Genomic DNA, 25,161 nt, shown 5'->3' on the forward strand with positions numbered 1-25,161 from the left:
TGGAAATCAAGGCCCTCAATCTGTGTATATCCTTTTGAATCTAACCTCGCTTTGTATCTTTCAATGCTACCATCAGAGTTATATAAAATAATTTTATTTTATACACCCATTTATAACCTATAGGTTGTTTGTCATCAGGTAAATGGGAAAAGTCTAAGTGTGGTTAAGTTCTAAAGCTTTTATTTCAGCTGCCATGACATCACACCTATGAGGGTATCAAATGGCATGTTTGAAGGTTTTGGGCTCAAAATGTGTGGAAACAGATTGAACTAAAGATCTATAAGAAGGAGACAACTTTTTGTAAGAAAGGAAATTAGAAAGAGAATGGAAAGTAGGAGACTTACCAAACCCTTGATCTGAAGGATCTAAGATAGCATGAGTAGTAGCTAGTTTATAGTGATAATCTTGCAAGTAATTGGGTGCTCTATGAGCTCTAGATGATTGCCTAACAGTTGTAGGAATAACTTGTATAGAAGGGGAAGAAGCAGAAGAATAAGGATTATGGATATTTGAAGGAGGGGAAAAATCTAAAACAAGAGGCACATTTGAGGGAAGAGAAATATTAGAGATTGGATGAGGTAGAACAATTGGGGAATGATCTGAAACAATAGAATCTAAGGATCAACTGAAAGGAAAACATTTTCAAAGAAAACCACGTCCTGTAAGATAAAAAGATGTTGGTTCTCAAGATAAAGTGAAATACATTTAGAAAAATCATCCACTATTGTAAGAAAATCCACCAACAGAAGGTAATGAAAAAGGCTCCCAAATGTAATATCTCAAAAGGAAACAAAGATACACTTTGGCTTTAAGGAAAATGGAGTCTATGTTGTTTAGCCAAAGGACAATAAATATAAGGAGATGTAGTGGAAAGCTTTATGTTAAATACATGTTTATTGAGAAGTAACAATCTAGAATGAGATATGTGACCTAACCTATAATACCATAAGTCAAAATGACTTTGGTTGGAAACATTATTGATGACATGAGATAATGTTGTGGCAACCTTAGAGCTTGTTGTGGAACTCGAATCCTATAGTAGGTAATATAATCTAGCTTGTTGCCCACCCATCCTAAGCATCCTCCACGAGTATAGGTCCTAGATAAGACAATAATTAGGTACAAAAATTAGACAAAAATGCATATCTAAATAGAGTTTACTTGATGAAATGAGGTTAAATGAAAAGGTAGGAACACAAAGAACATTATTTAGAGTCAAGAATTGTGAAAGATGCATAGTACTTATATGAGATATTGTGCAAGTGTGCCATTGGGAAGTTTTACTGTATGATTGACAACTGATGTAATGGAGTTGAGATAGGAAAATGAATTGAGATAGGAAAGATCCATTTCTTTTGATGATGGGAATAGGGTTGCTGAATGAAGGAAGTAAAGGTAGAAAATTATGAGATTTACTTGACAAACTCATATTATTATCTAAAATGGGTGTTGGCAATAGTCCAGCCTGATTTGCTGCTGATGGTAACAACTCAAGTGGATTTATTGCAGATTTTATTTCTGTGGTAGACTGAAACAAGGTTAGGAGTTGTATGTACTGATCTTGAATGGTTGCAAACTAAATTGAATCATCAACATTATTGACTTGATTCATAGCGCATGTGCCTCCTAAAATGAGAGTAGGAGCCATTAAGACCAATCAAAAATTGTGAGACTTGCTCCTCCTCCTGATTTTCTATCAACATCTTGGTAGAGCTACACACACATGTCAATTTATAACCACATGTTGGTATAGGTTTTAAAGTTAACAACTCATCCCAAAGACCATTCAATTTCGAATAAAACACATTGACAGAGTTATTGCCTTGTGTTAAAATTGAAATATCTTTCCTAAGTTGAAATATTCTAGGTCTATTTCCTTGTGCAAACCAATTATGTAAATCTTTCTAAATCTCTGTTGCTGAATCCATAAACAAAATAGCGGAGGCTATGTATTTGGAAATTGAATTTACAAGTCAAGAGATTACCATGTCATTGTATTAGAGCCATGAAGAAAACAAAGGATCACTCTGAGCAGGCCAAGAGAGAGTTCCATTCAAGAAAGTGGTTTTGTTCTTTGCACTAATGGCCATAGACATCGAGCGTCTCTAGGTATGAAAATTGTCGCCATTGAGTACTTGTGTAACTAAGATGGTGCTTGGATTTTCACCATGGTGAAGAAAGTAGAGGTTTGAGGGGTTGTTTCACAAATTCATTGAGAAAAAAAAAAAAAAAAAAAAAAAAAACTCGAAGATTTTTAGAAGGATGAAGAAATTTCCTAGTTAGGGTTTCTTTGACATAAATTTCAATTTCTATGTATAGGAATAAGGTGCTATCAATCTCAAAGGTTAAGAAGAAATTTTAAAAAAAGGAATTTCAACTTTTGTATCAAAGGCAGAAGGTATCACTTTGATACCATGATAAGATTTACACTGCCATGATGCAAGGAGAAGGATGAGGATAGAGTTTATCTAGGGCTCGATAGCAGGAAAACAAGAAAAGAAAAAATGAGAATTAAAATGAGAGAAGTGTTGATACAAGTGTTGTATCATGAATATCGAGAGTTTGGCGGTGGCAGTGGAGATTATTCACAGGTTGATACAAGTATTGTATTAGACAATGTGTCTTTACTTGTTCCTTCTATCAGTGCTCCACTTTTGAAAATTCAACCAAGGAACCCCAGTTTCTGGTAACTATTGATTTTGTGCATTAGGAAATTCAAATGCATGTTAGGTAGCTATAAACTTAGTAAATTTTTTCAAGATTTAGTGAAATACAAGGTATCGTCATTAAAAAAATTTGTTTATTCTGGTAACATTATATTTGTTCTTTCAGAGCCTACAATAGGTTCGAAGAACCATATATAGTATTGACATTAACTTTATTCAATGTTAAATATTGAAATATTTCTTATCTTTAAAAATTTTATATGTGGTACAACTTTTTATTAGACATAGATCTTCACCAATCATCTTAGAATTGGTTAATGCATCAATAGAATCTATATCTCCTTATAAAAAAAAGTATGTACAATGTTTTATTAATGCGAAGCAAATTTTAACAAGATGTATCAAAAGATTAAAATTCAAATATAATATAATAAAGAGAGAAAATCAATTGCTATGTCCATATGCATCACTGATTAAAAGATCATTGTCTCCGTTGGGTTTCATGAAGAAATTAGAGACATCAAGATGCGTTAGACCCATCCAATTTGAATTATAATTTAGATGATTTTTTGGATCCTTGTGGTCGGCAAAATTTATTTTGACATTTTTTTATTTTTCCTTTTTCTTTCTTGGATGTTTGATATAGATCCATCAATATTTAGACCTACAACAGATATGTGACCAACGCCCTTTCATGCTATGCCTGTAACATTTTTCTTCATATTTCTTTATAGGCTTATTTTGCAGTTCTTTGTTTTTCAATTTACTTTATCACAATGTGCTTCCACTTTTGGTGGTATGTAGTAGTTCTCTTTAAAAAGTTTTGAGTATGCTACCCTTGATTCCAATAGCTTTTTCTACCACGTCGCAGTTTCTCTTATTATTATAAAATAAGGTTTCAATTGTTTCAGGAAATGGAGTAGTACTCATTGGACGGGACTAGTAATTTTTTTTATTAAAAACTCATTATTTTGTTCAGCCACTAATAGATAAGATATTAGTTCAGAATATTTTGTGAATTTGTCCTCTCATTAATGCTGTTACAGGAATACATTTGAGATATGAAATGTGGTATATGTTATAAGTTATAGACTTTTTATATAAGTATATATGATGTAAAAATATATTTACAAAAAGAATATATATTATAATTTATTGTGCACAAAATGTATTTATCATTAATATATATATATCAAAAGTAAGTTTATATTAATAACTTGATATTAATCTTTATGTTTAAGATTGAAATTTAATACTATATTAATTTTATATTATAAGATTAAAACTTATATATTATATCAAATATTATATTAAAAATTATAAAGACTAATTTTATGTTATATCACATATTAGATTAATTTTATGTTATAAAATTAATAAATTCGAATCATAAAATTAAAATTTTATGTTATATTAATTAACAAATTAGCATATGTAATATAAAAAGTTATAAATATATATACTGGCATGGTTTGGTTTAATTCGATTTTCAAAATATGAAAACTGATACCACACCGGTTTTGGAATTGGTTTTAATTTTTAAGAACTAGTACTACACCGAAACGCTTATAAACCAAACCGATTCCACCGATTCAGTTCGGTCCAGTCTAGTTTAATTAGTTTTTTAGTTTTTTTTTTTTTGCACCCCTATAATAAGATACTATCTTAAATGCTTTTAATCTCACATACAACCAATTATAGTGCGCCTTAGGGAGTATTATAATTTTCTGGTGTTTATATATCTTCCTCAGACCTTTCCATAGAAGCAAGATATCTTTTATAGTGAGGTACTTACTTTTCAATTTTACATATAAATGATAGCGAAGAAAAATCATTACTTTAGCACAATCATGTAGGGATATTTCATTTTCTTTTTGGATAGCGTTTCTAGATTGATTGCATCAAGATGGATATCAGCATCTAAATTTTAAGATAAGTAATTGTTGCCAGAAACATCAAGAGCAATAAAGTCTAATTTTGTAAGTTATCTATGACAAATATATTAAAAACCAAATAAGTAGATATTATAAAATTAAGAAAGAAGATACAAAATTCATAAACTCTAAGAAGTCATATGAATTGCATTTATAATACTTTTACTTCAAATAGTATTGCATGGAACATATGTTATAATGTGATTTATAATAGATATCAATGTTTATAAACACATATTGATATGGTGATTAAAAATTGAAGTTAATAAATTTATTGAGAGACGTTAATAAGAGAAAATCTCATAAATAGCTTTCAATGTCAAAAAGAAAAGAAAAAAAATACAACAATTGACTAGGGACTACCGAGCCATGCCAAAAAAAAAAAAAAGAACGAAAAAATAAAGGAAAAAAAAAAGGATTCGAAAAGAATCGAGAAGAAAAAAGGAAGAAGAAGATAAAGACAGTTTAATGAACTTTCCTAAATAAAGGGTTAGAAACAGTTACTCTAACTTTGGAGGTTGAGTGTTCAACCTTTAAACAGAGTTGGCATGAAAACTGCTAGTCTTTTAGGCTTTGAGGTGGTTAGAATCAATAATGATTAATCTTAATGTTGAAAATTTATATGCTAGCTAGTAATGAGGAATACACAATCGTGTAGTTACACACATCTGAGTTTTAAGACATTTTTTCCAATTCTATGTGAAGGATTGTTGAAACAGTCTTGATGGATATAGCTCCTGGGGTTGAATAGTCATGGATCACTTTTTGTGAGAATTTGAAATTGTGTTTGATTTCTTTTGTTTGAATTTCGATCTTTATGCAACGTTCATATCAACTAATTTTCACTATTTTGCTCAAGGATTAGCAAAACTCTAGTTGCAGGATGTGATTAAGCTGAAATATTGCATATTTTCATACATTTAGAACCAATATATTTTAATTCTTTTATTACATTATTATTGGTTTTAGATAAAAAATGATTAAGATGCATAAATCTGAGTTGTGATTAAAATTGATAAATAGCATGGTTTTTGATTAATATTATAACTTGTTATTTAATTGGACAATGTTCCTTTACATGCACAACATATTTTTGATATTCCATTTTTTATTTTTATTTTTATTTTATTTCTAATTTTTATTTTTTTTATATAGGCTTAATTGGTTAGGAGCATTTGACTCACGCATAGACTTTTGGCATTGGGACTTCAAGAGGGCACGACACACTAATTGGGATTAATTAAAATTAAAACTTTAACTTTGACTGTTTGACTAAGGGCCACATTAATTGAGATTGGAGACTTTGACCTAGGGAGACATTCTTTTCATCTTATTTTCATTGGGCGCTGTACATTTTGACTTCTAATTTTCACTTAGGAAGTAGATAATTCCTTCTCGGGGCCGTAACATAAATTTTCCTCTAGGGTTTTAATTAAGTGCCACACAGAATGAAATATATGGGATTTTAACTGGACGTTTCTTACCTTCTTCCAAAAGGTTCAGCTGAGTTCATTCAGTGCTGCACACATACTTTTCACACAACCAATTTTATTCACGCTTCACACTTTTGAAGAACTCCTTAAAAGGTCCAATTGTTGCTACAATCTAACCTCCTCCACTGCTTTCAATTTTCATCTCCGTTCAACAATTGGACCCCTCAAGGAGTTCTTCAATTAAATAAAAAGTAGGAAATAAAAAGATCAAGTCAATTGGCCGGAGATGAAGATTAAAAGCAGTGGAGGAGGCTAGATTGTAGCAACAATTAGACCCTTCAAGGAGTTCTTCAACGGTGCTACAACTTGAATGAAACTGGCTGTGTGAAAAGTAGGTATGCAGCACTGAATGAATTCGGCTGAACCTCTGGAAGAAAGTGTGTGGCGTCTAGTTAAGACCCCATATATTTCATTCTATACGGTGCTTAATTAAAACCCCAGAGGAAAATTTATGTTGCGGTCCCATTAGAAGTCAAAATGTGCAACACCCAATAAAAATAAGATGAAAAGAATATCTCCCTAGGTCAAAGTCTCCAATCTCAATTAATGTAGCCCTTGGTCAAACAGTTAAAGTTAAAGTTTCAATTCCAATTAATCCCAATTAGTATGTCGTGCCCTCTTGAAGTCCCAATGCCAAAAGTCCATGCATGAGTCAAATGCTCCCAGTCAATTAAAAGTTAATTTTTCATTTCTTAGCCTATATAAAAAAATAAAAATTAGAAATGAAATAAAATAAAAATAAAAAATAGAATATCAAAAATATATTATGCATGTAAAAGAAAATTGTTCAATTAAATCACAATTTATAATATTAAGCAAAAACCATGCTATTTATCAATTTAAATCACAACTCAGATTTATGCATCTTAATCATTTTTTAATCTAAAATCAATAATAATGTAATGAAAAAATTAAAATATATTGGTTTTAAATGTATAAAAATATGCAATATTTCAGTTCAATCAGAACTCATGTAAAACTAAAAAGAAGCGTTAAGAAGATTGAAAGATCATAAAATAGAAGAAAGAAAATTGAGAAATTGTAATATAGGCTTAGCTATTTAAAATCTTAATATTATTCACTTCAATTTTTCATATGTTCTTGTGAGTGTACTTGTAGTGCTTTTTATAGGATACCACAAGGTGGTTTGTTGTGTAAACCAAATCACATGCACAACAAACATATTGTGAGTTGTGTCTATCAAGTCACATGCACAATAAACACAACAAACACATGGTGAGTTGTGGCAACCAAATCCTATGTACAACAAATACAACAAGGTGGAGGTGGATGACTATTTAGTTTCCACCTTTGTTGTGATTATTGTACATATGACTTGGTTGCCAACAATTACATAAATTTATTATACATGTGACTTTTTTGTCAATAATCTCATAGATCCCTTGAGTTCTCTCTATAAAAGGCACCATAAGGACACTGACAAGAATATATAAAAAAAAAATTGAAGTAAATGATATTGAGCTCTTGAAAAGCTAAGTTTATATTGAAATCTTTCAACCTGTTTGCTACTTTTCTTTTCTTTTTCTATATTGTAATCTTTCAATATTCTTATTTAGTTTTACCACACAATAATGTGTTATAAAATTAAAGAGAAATAGCAAGAAGATTAAAAGTTGCAAAAGAGAAGTAAGAAGGTTAAGAGATTGCAATATAGACACAACTCTTTAAAAAATCAATATTATTCACTTCAATTTTTTTTTTAATGTATTCTTGTCAGTGTCCTTGTGGTGCTTTTTATAGGAAACTTCATGGTGGTTTGTTGTACTAATCAAATCACATGCACAATAAATACAACAAACCAATGGTGCGTTATGTCAACCAAGTCACATGCACAACAAATCTATGGTGAGTTGTGCCAACCAAATCACATGTACAACAAATACAATAAAGTGTAAGTGGATAATTATTTAGTTTCTATTTTTGTTGTGATTGTTGTATATGTGACTTGGTTGCCAACAACTACATAAATTTATTGTATATGTGACTTTGTTGCCAACAACCCTATGGATTCCTTGAGTTCTCTCTATAAAAGGCACCTCAATGACACTACAAGAACATTATAAATTTAAAGTAAATGATATTGAGATCTTAAAGAGCCAAGTCTATATTAAAATCTTTTAATCCTTTTGCTACTTTTATTTTTTATGTTGCGATTTTTCATTATTCTTATTTAGTCTTTCTATATGATAAGGTGTTATAAAATTAAAGAGAAACAGTAAGAAGATTGAAATATTGCAAAAGATAAGTAAGAAGGTTGAGAGATTGCAATATGTTGTCCAGATGACTAACACAAGAGGGAGGGTGAATTAAGTTGTATTAAAAAAATAACAATTATAAATCAAATATATAATATAAAATATAAACAAAATATGAAATAACAATAAATATAAAGAGTAAGGGTAAGAGAGAAGCAAACTCAGTATGTTAACGAGGTTCGGCCCCACTGCCTACGTCCTCGCCTCAAGCTACCCCTTGAGGATTCTCAAATTTACTATTCAACCTCCTTCAGGTGGAGATAGAAACCTATTACACATTTGAACAACACCGCTACAAAGGATCCGTGTAGAACACCCTTTACACTTGCAATCACCTTACACATGGTGATTCAACTATTTCCCGTGTAGAATACTTTCTACACGCACAAGGGTTATACACACCCTTTTTCTGATACAAAAGCTGATAGTGGGTAGGTTATCAGAAAACACTCCTCAATGAGTGAATTAAGAACAATACAACGCAAACTATATCTCTCAAAATGAACAAGGATTGATGCTCAATGCTTAGAGAAGAGATAATGAAAACTTTGAATGAATGTTGTATGCTCTTGGTGTTGCAAATGTGAATCTCTCAAATGATCTATTTATAGGCATATGAGACTTCATATTCAAATTTAAAAAGATTCACATGTCAAAGACAACATCATTCACTTTTTCAAAAAATTCAAATAAAAAGTTCTTCTTTTTCAATTGTCAAAGACAACATCATTCACTTTTTCAAAAAAATCAAACCTAATCTTTTACTTTTGGCATATGACAAAATGAACACACTTTCCTTTTCAGTTCAAACCTAATCTTTTACTTTTTGTATATGACAAAAGGAGCACACTTTACTTTTTAAAATTTTCAAACAAAATCATCTACCTTTTGTATAAGTCCAAAAAAGCATCAATCACTTTTGAAAATATTCAAATAAAACATGCACATTTGAAAGATGACAATCAATCATCTTTAATATTTTTAAAGTTCAACCCTTTAATCAAGGCATGCACATGTAAAAGATGACAATCAATCATCTTTCAAAATTTTCAAATTTAATTTTCAAAAATATTCATGCACATGTGAAAAATGTATTTTAATGCTTTATGATAAAATATTAATTTTGAACATTAATCCTAATTTCGAATTTTGAAGAGATTTACAACATTACTCTATAATTTTAATGTGATCTTCTTCCCTTCTTGTTTATGCTTGTTTCCTTGGTGTGCTTGACTCCATTGTGTAGACAACTTGAGTTTGAGACTTCTTTATTCTTTGGATTCATTTGTTATCATCAAAATTCATGTGTAAATATATAATTATACAAAACTTGAAATCTTGGGTTCAACACAATATAAACTTAACTCTTCAAGATTTCAATATCATTCACTTCAACTTTCCTTATGTGTTCTTGTGAGTATACTTGTGGTGCCTTTTATAGGAAACTCTATGGTGGTTTGTTGTGCAAACTAAATTACATGCACAACAAAAACAACAAACTCATGGTAAGTTGTGCCAACCAAATCACATGTACAACAAACACATGATGAGTTGTGCCAACCAAATAATATGTACAACAAACACAAGAAGGTCGAGGTGAATGATCATTCAGTTTCCACCTTTGTTGTGATTAATGTACATGTGACTTGATTGCCAACAATTACATGAATTTGTTGTATATGTGACTTTGTTGCCAACAACCCCATGGATTCCTTAAGTTCTCTCTATAAAAGGTACCCCAACAACACTACTAGAACATATTAGAAATTTGAAGTAAATGATATTGAGCTCTTATAAAACCAAGTCTATATTAAAATCTTTCAATCTGTTTGCTACTTCACTTTTCTATACTGTAATATTTCAATATTTTTATTTAGTTATATAACGCGATAACATGTTACAAAGTTAAAAAAAGCACTTAGAAGATTAAAAGATTGCAAAAGAGAAGTAAAAAAGTTGAGAGATTGCAATATAGATGTTGCTCTTCAAGAGTTTAATATCATTCACTTCAAATTTTCTTATGTGTTCTTGTGAGTGTCCTTGTGGTGCCTTCTATAGAAAAATCTACGATAGTTTGTTGTGTCAACCAAATTGTGACGCCCCCAAATCCCCACGCACGGATACAGGGAAATCGAGACGTCCGGATGATGACATCACAGGTCACCACCCTAACGACGTGTGCTAAATGTGTGCAAAAGCAACAAATGTGCACGAAGGGACACGCAGCGAATAGCAAAGTCATATAATTAAGTACTAGAATTTTTCTTAATTTAACACAAAGCTGTTCAAAACATATATATTAAAATATTACAGGACACAAACATAATTTTAAACTAAATACAAAGTATAAACTTCAGCACCCCGGCGGAGCCGCGTCCTCGGGCTCAGCCTCCTCCTCCTCATCATCGATCTCTGCACCAAAATCTACGGAACCAAAATGGTGCTGTAGGTAAGTAAAATCCAAACACCACCAGATAAAAACATATAGAACTCAAAAAATATGCATAAAGTGATGCCAATACGCAAAACCCATAAAATCATATTTTTCCACACACGCCAAAAATCCCATTTGGCCTAAAAACAAACTCTTTCCAAATATCACGCCAAAAGTCACATTTGGCCCATATCCATCTCAAACCATTATCCAATTAATCCGTATGCACCATGACCTCCCCTAGGGGTCATCTGCACACCCTGGCTCCAGTGCCACACCGCAGATTACGACCACGCATGTGACACCTAACGAGCGATGCCCAGTTCCGCGCCCCACGCGTTGGTAGCCAAGTATCCTCTAGCCCTCGCCAGCAAAGGGCCACGGAGTCGGTGCGTAGAGCGATGCCCGGTTCCGAGCCCGGCGCGTTCGTAGCCAAGCATCCCCTAGCCCCCGCTCCCGTCGTCGCCCAGCGACAACTCAGGGGACGTCACTCAGTTTATTCCGCTCCTGAGTGACCAGAGGAGCTCCACCGAGATAATACCCCATCCTGGCTTGGGGTCGTGATACACACGCACCCGAAAATCAACTTACGCCAATAAAACAAGCTTTTCTCAATTAAATAAAAATGCATGTGCATGCACCATGTAAATGCGATATTAATGCACAAAATAATCAACCATCCATAAATCAACAAAACCAAGCACTCCGTCCACAACTTATCCGACCCCCGAACTCCTCGGATTCAGTTCAGAATCAGCCAACCAACAGATAAATATTTATTGAATGAGCAAAATATATTTAAATATAAAAGTAGAGTTTGGAAAATACTTACAGTGCTATATGGTATTTTTTTGAAAGCTTGCGGCGTTGCAAACGGCGGAGAAAAAGCAACGTAACAGTGTAATTTACACTCGCCGTGGGTTGTAAAATACCCACTTTTAAACGGGGACAAACCAAGGCTTGAGATTGATAGGGAATAGTTTAAGGATGATTATGAAGCTATTGGAAGTGGTGGTTGGTCGTGGGTGGCGGCGAAAACGGTGGAGGGAGGCCGGAAATGGGTGGTTTAGGTTGGTAAGGAACCGGTGATGAAGTGGTGAAGAAGTGGTGGCCGGAGGTGGAGCGACGACGGCAGATCGGGATAAAATCCGTGGGGCTTCAAGGGCATTTTCCAGCCAAACGGCTGGCCAGATGGGGCTGAGGTTCGGTGGGGTGGTGCGCCGGAGGGAGGGGTTTCGACCGGTGGGGATGGTGTCGCCCACGGTGGCCGGACGACGATGGGTCGGGGCTGGGGGTACTTCTGGCGTGAGAGTGAGAGAGAGAGAGAGAGAGAGAGAGAGAGAGAGAGAGACGATCGGGAGAGGAAGAAAGAAGAGAAAGAAAAGAAAGAAAAAAAAAAGAAAAAGAAAAAGAAAGAAGAAAAAGAAAAGAGAAAAAGGGAAAAAGGAAAAAGGAAAGAAAAGAGATGTAGGAAGAAATGAGGTCCAATCCTCACTCCGGACAATAAAACAAAACCGCCGAGAAAGAGATTAAAAACTGTAAAACAAATAAATAAATAAAACACAACATCCAACAAATAAAACTAAATTTAAAACGTAATAATTTAAAATAAATAAACTAATATATTAATTAAAATAAAAACAATCATTCGGTGAAAATACACGCAAAAGCGGGTCATCACATAAATTACATGCACAACAAACACAACAAGTCCATAGTGAGTTGTGCCAACCAAGTCACATACACAACAAACATATAGTGAGTTGTTCCAACCAAATCACAAGTACAATAAACACAACAAGATGGAGGTGGATAACCATTTAGTTTCCACCTTTGTTGTAATTGTTGTACATGTGATTTGGTTGCCAATAATGACACGAATTTATTGTACATGTGACTTTGTTGCCTACAACCTTATGGATCCCTTGAGTTCTCTCTATAAAAGGCACCTCAAGGACACTACAAGAACACACTAGAAATTTGAAACAAATGATATTGAGCTCTTGAAGATTTAAGACTATATTGAAATTTTTCAATCCGTTTGCTACTTCTCTTTTCTATATTGCAATCTTTCAATATTCCTTTTTAGTTATATAATACAATAATGTGTTATAAAATTAAGGAGAAATAGCAACAAATTAAAAGATTCCAGAAGAGAAGTAAAAAATTTGAGAGATTGCAATATAGACTTAGCTTTTCAATAGTTTAATATTATTCACTTCAAATTTTCTTATGTACTTTTGTGAGTGTTGTTGTGCTGCCTTTTATAGGAAACTCCATGATGATTTATTATGCCAACCAAATCACATGCATAACAAACATAACAAACTCACAGTGAGTTGTGCCAACCAAGTAATATGTACAACAAACACATGGTGAGTTGTGCCAATCAAATAACGTATACAACAATCACAACAAGGTAGAGGTGAATGACCATTTAGTTTCCACATTTGTTGTGATTGTTATACATGTGATTTGGTTGCCAACAATTACATGAATTTATTGTACATGCGACTTTGTTACCAATAACCCCATGGATCCCTTGAGTTCTCTCTTTAAAAGGCACTCCATGGACACTACAAGAATACACTAAAAATTCGATATAAAAGATATTGAGCTCTTGAAAAGTTAAGTCTATATTGAAATCTTTCAATTCGTTTGCTACTTTTCTTTTCTATATTGCAATTTTTTATTTTCTTACTTAGTTTTACAATACAATAACGTGTTATAAAATTAAAGAGAAGTAGCAAAAAGATTGAAAGATTCTAAAAAGAAGTAAGAAAGTTGAGTGATTGCAATATAGATTTAGCTCTTTAAGATTATAATATCATTTACTTCATTTTTATTTTTATTTTTTTGTGTTCTTGTGAGTGTCCTTATAATACCTTTTATAGGAAACTCTAAGATGCTTTGTTGTACTAACCAAATCATATGTACAACATACATAACAAATTCATGGTGAGTTGTGCCAACCATGTAATATGCACAACAAGCTAATGGTGAGTTATGCCAACCAAGTCACTTGCACAACAAACTCATGGTGAGTTGTACCACCCGAATCACATGTATAACAAACAAAACAAATTGATGGTTGGTAATTAAGTCACATATACAACAAGCACAACAAAAATAGAAAGTAAATGGTTATCCACCAAATTCATGCATGCATTTGGCTATTATATGAGTTTGGTGGATGACCATGTAGATTCTGCCTTGTTGTTTTTGTGGCACAACTATCTAAGGGTTTGTTGTACATATGACTTGGTTGACACAACTCACTATGGGTTTGTTATATTTGTGATTTGGTTGACACAATAAACCACCATGAGTTTCCTATAAAAAGCACCACAAGGATACTCACAAGAATACACAAGACAAATTGAAGGGAATGATATTGAGCTCTTAAAAAGCTAAGTCTATATTGTAATTCTCAATCTTCTTACTTCTTTTTTACAATCTTACAATTTTCTTGTTACTTCTCTTTAGTTTTACAACACGACATAATTTGTTGTAAAACTATGTCGTGTTGTAAAACAAAAGAGAAGTAGCAAGAAGATTAAAAGATTGCAATATAGAATAGAGAAGTAATAAGAATATTGAAATATTGCAATATAGAAAAGAGAAGTAACAAAACGTGTTATAGAACTAAAGAGAAGTAGTAAGAAGATTGAAAGATTGTAATATAGAAAAGAGAAATAGCAAAACATATTGTAAAACTAAAGAGAAGTAGTAAGAAGATTGAAATTTTACAATATAGAAAAGAGAAGTAATAAGAAGATTGTAATATAAAAAAGAGAAGCAGCAAAAGGATTGAAAGATTACAATATAGATTTAGCTCTTCGAGAGCTCAATATCATTCACTTCAAATTTCTTGTGTGTTCTTGTAAGAGTTCTTGGGGTGCCTTTTATAGAGAAAACTCAAGGGATTCATGGGGTTGTTAGAAACAAAGTCACATGCACAACAAATTCATGGAGTTGTTGGCAATTAAGTCACATGTACAACAATTACAACAAATGTGGAAACTAAATGATCATCTATCTCCACCTTATTGTATTTGTTATATATGTGATTTGGTTGGCATAACTCATCTTAGGTTTGTTATGCATGTGATTTGGTTATCTTAACAAACCACCATGAAGTTTCCTATAAAATGTACTATAAAAACACTCACAAGAACACATAAGAAAAATTGAAGTGAATATTGAACTCCTAAAAAGTTAAGTCTATATTGTAATCTCTCAACCTTCTTACTTCTCTTTTGCAATCTTTCAATCTTGTTACTACTTCTCTTCAGTTTCACTTATTGGGATCCTTATTGAGCTAAGCTTTTCCTATGTTTGGTTATTAAAGGGTAGGAAAGTGCAATTGGCTTGGACTTCTGATATAAGTGGTAACTTACCATGTTGGCTAGTTATTGAGACTAATCTAAAGATTGGGTCGTGTTTGGATAGTGGATCACTCTACTATTATATATTATTATTATTATTTTTAATATGCTTTACTATTATTTATATTATTATTATTTTTTCACTATCATTCACGTGTTATTCCGAGTCAGCAGTAGACTAATATTAGTGCATTGTTTTTTCTTAGTCCTCGTAAAGAGGCATCACTTCATTAGTTCTCACTTCTCATGGCGCCGGGGGGGGGGGGGGGGGGGGGGGGGGGGGGGGGGGGTGGGTTGGTTGGTGAGAGACTTTCTCAACCTTTTGATTGTTCTATTTGTAGAAGACCTCCTGAAATGCTAATTACATAAACCATATAACAGAATATTCTTCGGCGCATATTCCAACTTTATTTCTCCCTAGAGACCAAGGCAGTTTATACTACTTGAAAAAGTAAACTAGTAGATACTTTTTTAAAAAGTAAAACTAGTAGATACTTTTTATTGTCAAAGCATCATTATACTGTTATAAATAAGGCTCACAGGCCTCTGCTTATAGAAATGGTTCCTTCTTAAACTAGAGCTAAACCTCAGCATAGGGAGGTTGCAAGTACAAATGCAGGAGCTTGTGCCTTTTTTGGTTTGAAACTCATTCTGTTGCTTTGCCCTTGCGTCTGCTGCTGCTGCTGGTTTCCAACAGGTAACAGACCATAGAATCAACATCATCCCCAAATATGCTATAGGCTTCAATCACCTGCAAATAGCTAAACCCCATTGACAGAACCATCTGCATGCTGCTGCTGCTAAGCACAGAATCCTGCAAACTGCGCTCTCTTGCACCTACCTTGGTCTCACTGCCTGATGAACCAGTTATTTACAGTTAGCAACCCAATGTTCACCATTTATTTTTATTTTTATTTTTATTTAATCTACTCGAGTTATTAGTTTAGCAGGCAAATTGTGATCGGTAAAAAAAGGCAGCAGAAGTGATTATTTGCAACTACAAATTTTCAGTAACGAAGCCAAACTAATGTGTCAGAACCTTTTTCTTCTTTAGAGTGACTGATGTACTTACTAGCTCCAGAAGATGATGGTTCAGCACTAGAAGTAGATGATTCTCTTCGGCCAAGTTGCTGCTTGTATGAATCAACTGCAAGATACTCAGCTCGAGAAGCTTCCATCACCATGCGCTCAATTTCTTTCTCAGTGAGCTCAAGATCAGAGTAAAATCGACCCTCAGCTAGAAGTGCCTGTCAGCATAGAAGTTGGGAAGCAATCAAATTTTGTCGTTGGCATAATATCAAACATTCCTGTAGATCACACGACATCACAATCAAGGTACTAACATTATCAATCTGTTGATCTTGCTGAGCTCTGATGGCAGCCTTGACTTGATCCTTGTCAACATTTCTCTGCAGAGAAAACCACAAACATATTGCTATTTGTAAGCCAACTACATATTCAATGAAGCTGCAGCTGCTGATCCAACCTCTCATCCCCCACCAAGAACGCCCAAATATCACAAACATAAATACACACACACACACAAACAAAAAAGAAAAAAAGAAGAAGAAGAAGAAGAAGAAAAGGAAAAAGAAGGAAAGTAACCTACATGTTAAAATTACGTGACAAAGGAACAAGGTTATATGCAAACATATCTAGCCCCTTCCAAAACACTCATGAACACATTCAATTTGAACAAACACATGTATTTAATCTGGTTTGTGAACGTGTGGTGCATTTCCTTCTTAGTTCCAGGTTAGCACATAAAATCTTGCGAATTCAACAAATAATAGGAAAAGAAACTTTGAATTCACTGAAGACAAATAATGCTTTACACACCCCATGAAGACAGCTGAATCCAAGTCCTGCGCCAATGGTCAAACGGCGAGGGTCAACAAGTGAGTTGTAATGATTCCCATGATGATAACTCAGCCGTATGGGTGGTGTGTCAGTGTTGTAGCTTCCATGAAATATGTTTATAGGCTCTGCATAGGTAAATTTGACTTAAAATATAGATAGAAAAATGCAAACGGTAGAAGTCTACCGAAAGAATGTGAATATCATTATTCACACTGAGCAAAGCTACACCTGTGCTGTAGGAATAGATATGGATGGGCCGGTTATACATTTCTGATAAGGCTTGAATCTCTACATTGTTTCCGTAGACCTGCGACCCAGGATAAAAAGAACATAAATTGTCATGTTCACAATGGAAAAGAAAAGAGGACCCATAATGTGGAAGTCATGAATGTCCAAGTCAAACTTAGATTATGATGCAGCTGTGTTAAGAAAGAGCAAGTGACATGGGATATTCCAGTCATCATTCAGAATATATTCCAGTCATCCCATCCCAAAGCAACCATGCACTTATATTACTTGCTCATAAAAACAATAAATATGTATTACTCTCCGGAACAGAATGAGCCAACATTTAAATTGAAAGCTTTATTCTGCTGTGAAAAAAATTGGGAAATTGAATATTACTACTGCAAACCCAAAAATAAAATGAATAAAAGAAATTGTTCTGATTTAAGGTGCACAAGAGGACCAAAAAAAAAGGTAGCAAGGAGTCCTTTCCAAAAGATAACGAATTTTGTTATACATACAGATTGAAGGAGTAAACAGAAACTTAAATAAAAATATTAGATACCTTATCTCTTCTCTTCCTCTTACAATAGGATGTAAAGCCTTCTGTTATAAACTGAGAGAAATGATCTCTTTCCCGCTCCTGAATCAAGTAAAAACAGGTATTTTATCATATATGCTTCAGATTCAATGTCTCTGATAACCCACAAACTCCAAATCCACAATTAGTATAAACCTAAAAGTACCCCCAAGCTGAAAGCAAAATTACAAACTTCTGGCAAGCATGCATAGAAATACAGAAATTAAAGTAGAAAAGCTTTATATATATATATAATTAAGAGTAGAAAGACGTAATTTTCAAACCAAAGATTACGAATCCCAGTGAAATACGAAAAACAAGTAAATTAGAAACAAAAAAAAAAGTGTTACATGTAGTAAACTGAAATTACCTATTTTGCAATGTGAAAAAAAAAAATGTTTATATTGTGCCTACCATTACCAATAGTCCAAATCCCCAATCCCTCCCCCCAACCCCACCAAAGAAAAAAGCATAAATCGAAGCTCCTGAAATAGGTATATAGTGCATATTTATTTTAACCGACCTATGAATCGTCTATTTCTTCCTGAGAAGCCAAAATTTGAGTTATATAGATGACGAAATTTTGAGAGTAATGTTCCTCAGTAGATGTACTGCAGCAAAGAGAATTGCTTTGTCCTTACTCTCTCTCCATTTACTTGCATCGAAAAAAAAAAGCACCTTGGCTCCTTGATTTCCAAATGAGAACAGGTCCCCAACTAGTCCAATGGGGGCCAATGTCCATCATTTATAATGGCAGCTCTGTAGCATCCTTACCAAAGAAGAAGAGTAACGTGCAGTTCATGTAAATACATGTCACCATGAGCTCCTCATATAGTCATGCCTTTTCTTTTCTGATTTCCCATGAAATTTAATATTTACATCCTTCAGAACATTATATGTTAAATTATGGTATGATAACAGTAATGCCACAGTTGTAGTATTTTATCTGATCTGACATCTTTATTTTTTTGGTGCACCAGGCATAGTTTATCAGTCTCTTTCTCAATTCTCTTAGTTCTCTTTAACTCTGTAATATTTTCAATTCTATTTTAATAGATCAATAGAAGGTTCGGTTTGGTAGTGAGATGAGAATTTTGAGTTTTACGATGAAATATATTATTATTGTTTTGGGATTTGAAAAAGTTAAGAAAAAGTTAAATTATTTATTATATTTTATATGGGGATTTGGGAAAATTGTAATGATGGGATGAGAATTTTGAGATTGAGATGAGAATTTCTTGATGCCAAACCGAACCTAAAGACCAAAAAGGAACAATCTGAGTAAACAAGAACATATATGATAAAAACACCTAGCTAGAAAAAGCAAAAAGCATAATAAAGTCCTGAAAGCTAAAGCTGCAGGTACGTGTCTGTTAACATTCAAAGAAAAAGTGTTTTAAACAGCAAAATTTTTAGCTCCTCTGCAGCTTCTAACAATCCTAGAAACTTTAATCATTCCTCTCTCTCCATATTCACAATAAAAGACAGATCAGGATCATTCTTAATAGTACTTCACGGTGTTGATTGTCAAACTGGCCTTTCCAGCACAAGAAAAGGCCCATCACCCATTGGACAACTTCAAGGACTACATATGTAACACCCAAAAAATATGTAGCTCTAACTTAATGATGCATGGCCAACAAAAGGAGCAATACAATTCTATTTAATGTTGTCTTACAAGGCTATGACTGGTATTCTCCAGATAGATACAAATCATAATGCTTTCTTTCCTTATTCTTCCAAGATATTCCAAAATTCTTTCACTACTTATATGGTGACACTAAATAACTAGCAATGAGACTCAGATTGGTATCTCATATATTGACTACGTAGCTTTTATGCAACTAGCGAGTAATATTAGATCTTCAGTGGTGCATAAAGATCAGCAATAACAACATATAAACAAGACAAGCATCCCCATAAGAGTTTGCATCATCTTACCATATAATCTATGCACATTTGTCTGGTCAAATCATATGTTTCAGAGTCCCCATAAACTTGATCTGCTACAGCACGAAAGAGACAATTCCCATCCTCCAGCATTCTTTTGACTTCAAAGCCTTTAGCCCTTCTAATGTCAATTTCAAACTGACGTTCTCTTTCCTGACACAGATACAAATGGCAATTCAAATTCTGAATCTGATGCTGAACCCTGCTGAGCTTCAAATCTAAAACTTGGAGGGGGGACACTAGAAAGGTCTCTGAGCAAAGTAGATTGATACAAATTGATAAAATGAAACACACAAGAAGTCTTGGTATAAAAATAGTCAGGAACCCAAACACCTAAAATTTAAAATAGAGCTCTATTCTCAAGACACCTAAAAGTTCATTAGTACAAAATATTCGCACAATTTAGATTTTTTAATGATAAATAGCAACACATCCTGACCATCAAACTGATGTTGACTGAACCACAAAAGCGCAGAAAAAAATTTCTGCATTCATGGCCTATACGCACATACACACACGAGCAAAAAAAAACTAAGTTACATAGCTTATAATGACCATGAATAGTAGAACCAACAAAAGAATCCTCCGTTGATTCAATTCGACTGGGGAAAACAACGATTAAGAAAAAACAGGAGAAAGACATACACTACTTGGTTATTTTGTAGGACTAACAAAACCAGCAACTTACCATGTCATCATAGGAAGAAACAAAGCAAGGATTTTGTTCATCAGCGCTATTATATCCCTCGCTTTCACCGTGAGACCTGGGCGAAGAAGGCCGTGAACCAGTCGGTGAAGTCCTTGTTGAAACAACAGGCCAAGCAACTGCTCTTCGGGATGATCCAATCCGTACAGAACTTGAATTTCCTGAGACACATCTTCTAGAATTTGAGTTTCCAGCTGAAAGTTTTGGAGGTGGGACAGGGGGAGGAGGAGGCTGCGAAATCCCACTACCTGCCCCAGCAGAATTAACACTTGAACCCTCAGTATCAACCGTAAGCCTCTCAGAAATTCTCAACCCAGCCATTCCTTTCAACAACTCTCCCTGACCCACAATTTCATCATTACCACCAACTTTCTCACTATCCTTAATTTCATCACTCGAACTCTCATTCTTCACGTCATGAAAGCTTTCCATCAAAAGATCATCACCTCTTGCTGCCTTGCTGTCGCTACTCCCACACAACTCCAAAAGCTCATCCACAACCACTTGTTCCTGCACCTCCTCAAGTTCCTCATCTTTAAAAGCTGAAAGAACCTGAGGAGTAGTAACCTGCGGCTCCACCCGAGCCGAAGAAGATCCAGGCAAGGAAGAATTACGGCTTGGGTTGGAAGAAGAACCACCTGCAGATCCTCGCGGAACCAAAATTCGAGTCATTTTTATATCTTTCTGAACTCAAAACCTAGCCCCAGTCTCCCTTCCAAGCCTCGAACTTAGAGATCCAAAACCATATTAATCGGTTTGTCACGCGTCCTTGCCTTGGGTACAGTCACGCCAATTCCCTGGCTGAATGCTTTCTTCCAGCCCAGTGCCGTGTGCTCCTCGCGAAACGATCTCTGCATTCCCCTGACAATTCTCATGAGACCCAGACCTCGAACTTTAAACAACAAAACCCTCTAAGTAGTCGAGTTTACCCGGAAAATCCGAAAAGCCAACCTTCTCAAAGCTGAAGCTGCAATCAACCCGATACATTCCCAAGAAAATCAAGTACTAAATTAAAGAACTTTTACCAACCAAATCCCTAAGTTCCAATTAAAAACGATTCAGTAGATTAGACTAGCAAACTAGTGTACCTAATTCCACTACAACACTTTCGTCAGGTGAGTTCTCGATTATATTACAAAAATAAACAACAGAGACACAAAAATTAAACATCAGCATCTAAGGCAAACCCAGCACAACTAAGGCAAATCAAATTCCAAAAGCTACCATAACCATCAAACCAAGAAGATGATCAAAGATCAAAATAAACCAAAGGAAAGGCACCGAAAGTCGAACAAAATGTGAACACGATCGCGGAAAACCTAGAGTTGACTCGGGCCGGTTTAGGGCAACTCACCTGGAGAGAGAAAGAGGGAAAGAGGAAACGAATACTCAAACGAACAAGAAAGCGTTGGGGGGTGCGATCTGCAAGTGCTAGGAATTTTATTAGGGTTTATTTTTATTTTCGACAATAATTTCTCTTATAAAGCACCGAAAAAGAGGGGAGAAACTTAAGGACGAAGGAGAGTATTTGCCAGAGAGCGAGAGACAGAGAGAGATTGAGAGGGGCTGCGGCCGCTGCGTTGCCTTTTAAAGGAAAGTGAGAAGGAGTGTGATTGGATGGGGGCGTGCGTGTCAACCACTCACTGCCCCTAGAGAAGAAGATTCTCTTTTCATGTAGACCGAATTCGTTTTTTTTTTTTTTTTTTTTTTGATAATAGACCGAATTCGTTTTTACCACCCCTTTCTTGGGGACGAAGATTCTCTTTTCTTCGAGTAACAAAAAGATAAACGCTCTTTAGGCTACGTTTTGGATGTTAATGTCGCCTTAGATAATTCGTAAATAATAATAATAATAATAATAAAATAATAAAGGGTAATGAAAAATAATGAATAATTTATAAATAATAATAAAATATTTTTAAATTATTTTAAATCTATCGCTAACCAAATATAATTAATTAGACGTTGTATTCAAGTTTTTATTGATTGGGACATTATTGAATTATACAAATGAAATGAAATGAGATGAGAAATTTATAAATAATAGTAAAATAAATTATAAAAAATAATAAAATAGTATTAGTGAAGATGTTTTATGGGATTTTAGAAAATGGAAGAAAAAAAAATTAAATAAAAATATTATAAAACTAAAATATTGTTAGAATATAATTTTTTTAATATAATTTTTATTTTAATATTTGAAAATGTTCAATTTTTTTTTTATTTTTATATTTTAAGTTTGGAAAAGTTACAATGATTAGGTAATAATTAGATAAAAAGTTAAAAAAATTAAAAAATTTAAAATTGAAAAGTATATGTGTTTGAATAATATTGAGATGAGATGAATTGATCAGATCATTTGTGAAACCAAACGAGACATGTTCAGGAATTTAAATATTTTAAGATATTATTAAATTATTTTATTACTATTCACAAACTATTTTACTACTATTATAAGATATTCTTAATCAAACGAGCCCTTACTTACACCCAAGATATTCTTCAAAGATTTTTCAACTTATATTATTGTTTAGAAACTCTTTTAAAGGGTAGTGATGGTGGCTAAATCATTACCAGCGATTAAAACCCACAGATACCAAATACCAAATTATATATTCTCATATAATAATTACAATTTTATTAAATTTTATATAAAATATAATAAATAATTTAATTTTTTTAAATTTTAAAATAAAATTAATATTAAGAAATTATATTATAATAATATTTTATTTAATTTTTAATAAAATATCTCATCTCATTTCATTTAAACTGTGTAACCAAACAAGACTTAAGGAAAAATGTTGAATTCGAGCTACTAGAAAGCAATAAAAAATGGACTGTGAATTCATGAGTCAATAGAGTAGAAGAAGGTCTAGCAAGCCAACATCAGGATACTTGTTCCAAGCCATAAAGAAACTTATAATGGTTACCAGAAACTTGGTGGTAAAGACGTAACACCTTTCATCTACATCATCGTGGAAAAAGATATTATTGCAATCAAGCTAGATTAATTGGGAATAATCATGAACTGATGCAAGCACAAGAAGACATTTATATGAGTATACCCCTAAGCAATTAACTTAGCTTTGTACTTCTTAATACTTCCACTAAATTTATATTTAAAATATTTCAAACCAATTGAGTGTTTTCTTTGAGGAAAATCTATAGATAGTCTAATGTTATGTTTGGGTGTCAAACTTATGTCGGTCTATTTCAAACTAATTATTGACAAAACTTACTATTTTATCAACTTTACATAAAAAATTAAACACATCTCAACCTAATTCATACATTTAAACACATATCTCAACCTATTTTATAAATTTAAATATATTTCAATGAGACCCATAAAATATTACTATTTACAAATAAACTTAAATTATTTGAAATCACCTCAGTACCCACCCAAATGGTAGCCTAAGGCTCTCTATAGAGAGTAGAGGACTAAAACTTCTATTTTTAAAACATCATTCCATTGGAAGAATACAAGGTTCAAAATGAAATCTAATGACTAAACTAAAGGCCCTGTTTGGATATAAGATTTTTTTTTTTTTAATCTCATTTCATCATTATAATTTTTTTTAAATTTACACACAAAATATAATAAACAATTCAAACTTTTCAAATTCTAAAATAATAATAATATTTCAATAATATTTTATTCAATTTTCAACTTTTATTTTTACTTATCTCATCTCAACTAACTATTCAAACAATATCAAGGCTTACACCATAGCCCAAACCTCTAAACTAAAAGCGAGATGTTTTTCTCTTTTAAAAAAATATAAAAGAAATTATATTAAATAAAAATTTTAATGATGCCTCGTTTTAAATAATATTTAATGTGTGCAAGGCCCGATAGTTTTATACCTAATATAAAATAAGTTATATTTTTAAACAAGACTTTTTTAATTGAGGCCTAAGGAAAAAAAAAAAAAAAAAAATTGAAATGATGCCTCAGCCTCATTTTATCTAAAAACTTAGATAATATTTTACATATTAATATATATATCATTATTTATAAGTTCAAAAGTCACATTTAAAATTTTACCTTAGACCTTAATTTATATTGAACCGCTCCTGCAGATACAAAAATATAGAAAAGATAAAAAAGAGAGGAAAGAGCACAGTTTACTTTCTTAACCAAAACTTGAAAATGGTGAAGCAAGAGGCATATGTTGTCACAAACCAAGATTTGGCATAGTAACATGGAACTACAAATCTCAACACTCACAACAATACTAGATCTCAAACATGGGAAGAAATATCATTTTTGAAGTAAAAGTTTTCTAAATAGAATACTAGACAAAACCTAAGTTCACTTGATGTATACATGAGAGATACCTAATTAAGAGGAAGAAGAAATTAATAGCAATAAGAAAGTCATGAAAGTTATATAAATATTGTCTAAAGGAATAATGTCTTGAAAAAGAAACATCCGAGATTCTCCATGTGAATGCTCCTTCATGACTTCGAAGCGTCAGTCTTTTCCTTCCTTCCTTCCTTCCTTCCATATGAGACAAATAGCTGGGGACCATATTCCCAATAGCTGCAACTTGTGGAAAGGCATAAAGACTTCTCCAACTGACAAGAAAATCAACTACCTTGCCTTGGATAACCCATGCTAGCCCCTAATCCTGCTGAAG

The 25,161-nt window shown here is 33.2% G+C and overlaps 1 protein-coding gene across 2 annotated transcripts; it reads right to left on the reverse strand.

Moving 5' to 3' along the window:
• Positions 1 to 15,566: 15,566 nt before the first annotated feature.
• On the reverse strand, positions 15,567 to 22,079 carry LOC122294172 (OVARIAN TUMOR DOMAIN-containing deubiquitinating enzyme 6). 2 transcript variants are annotated; one of them, XM_043102674.1, is made up of 10 exons: positions 21,867 to 22,079; positions 21,442 to 21,479; positions 20,495 to 21,363; positions 19,798 to 19,959; positions 17,842 to 17,919; positions 17,280 to 17,358; positions 17,031 to 17,176; positions 16,535 to 16,600; positions 16,264 to 16,438; positions 15,567 to 16,046 (listed from the first exon to the last, which is right to left on the reverse strand). In XM_043102674.1, the coding sequence occupies exons 3-10, from the start codon at positions 21,182 to 21,184 to the stop codon at positions 15,838 to 15,840; spliced, it is 1,605 nt and encodes a 534-aa protein (XP_042958608.1). In that variant the 5' UTR covers positions 21,185 to 21,363; positions 21,442 to 21,479; positions 21,867 to 22,079; the 3' UTR covers positions 15,567 to 15,837. The 2 variants fall into 2 exon arrangements, with proteins under 2 accessions (XP_042958608.1, XP_042958607.1); XM_043102673.1 differs by having other exon boundaries at positions 20,495 to 21,479.
• Between the last annotated feature and the right edge of the window lie 3,082 nt (positions 22,080 to 25,161).

Source organism: Carya illinoinensis, chromosome 14 (assembly GCF_018687715.1).
Source record: "Carya illinoinensis cultivar Pawnee chromosome 14, C.illinoinensisPawnee_v1, whole genome shotgun sequence".
Lineage (NCBI taxonomy): Eukaryota > Viridiplantae > Streptophyta > Magnoliopsida > Fagales > Juglandaceae > Carya > Carya illinoinensis.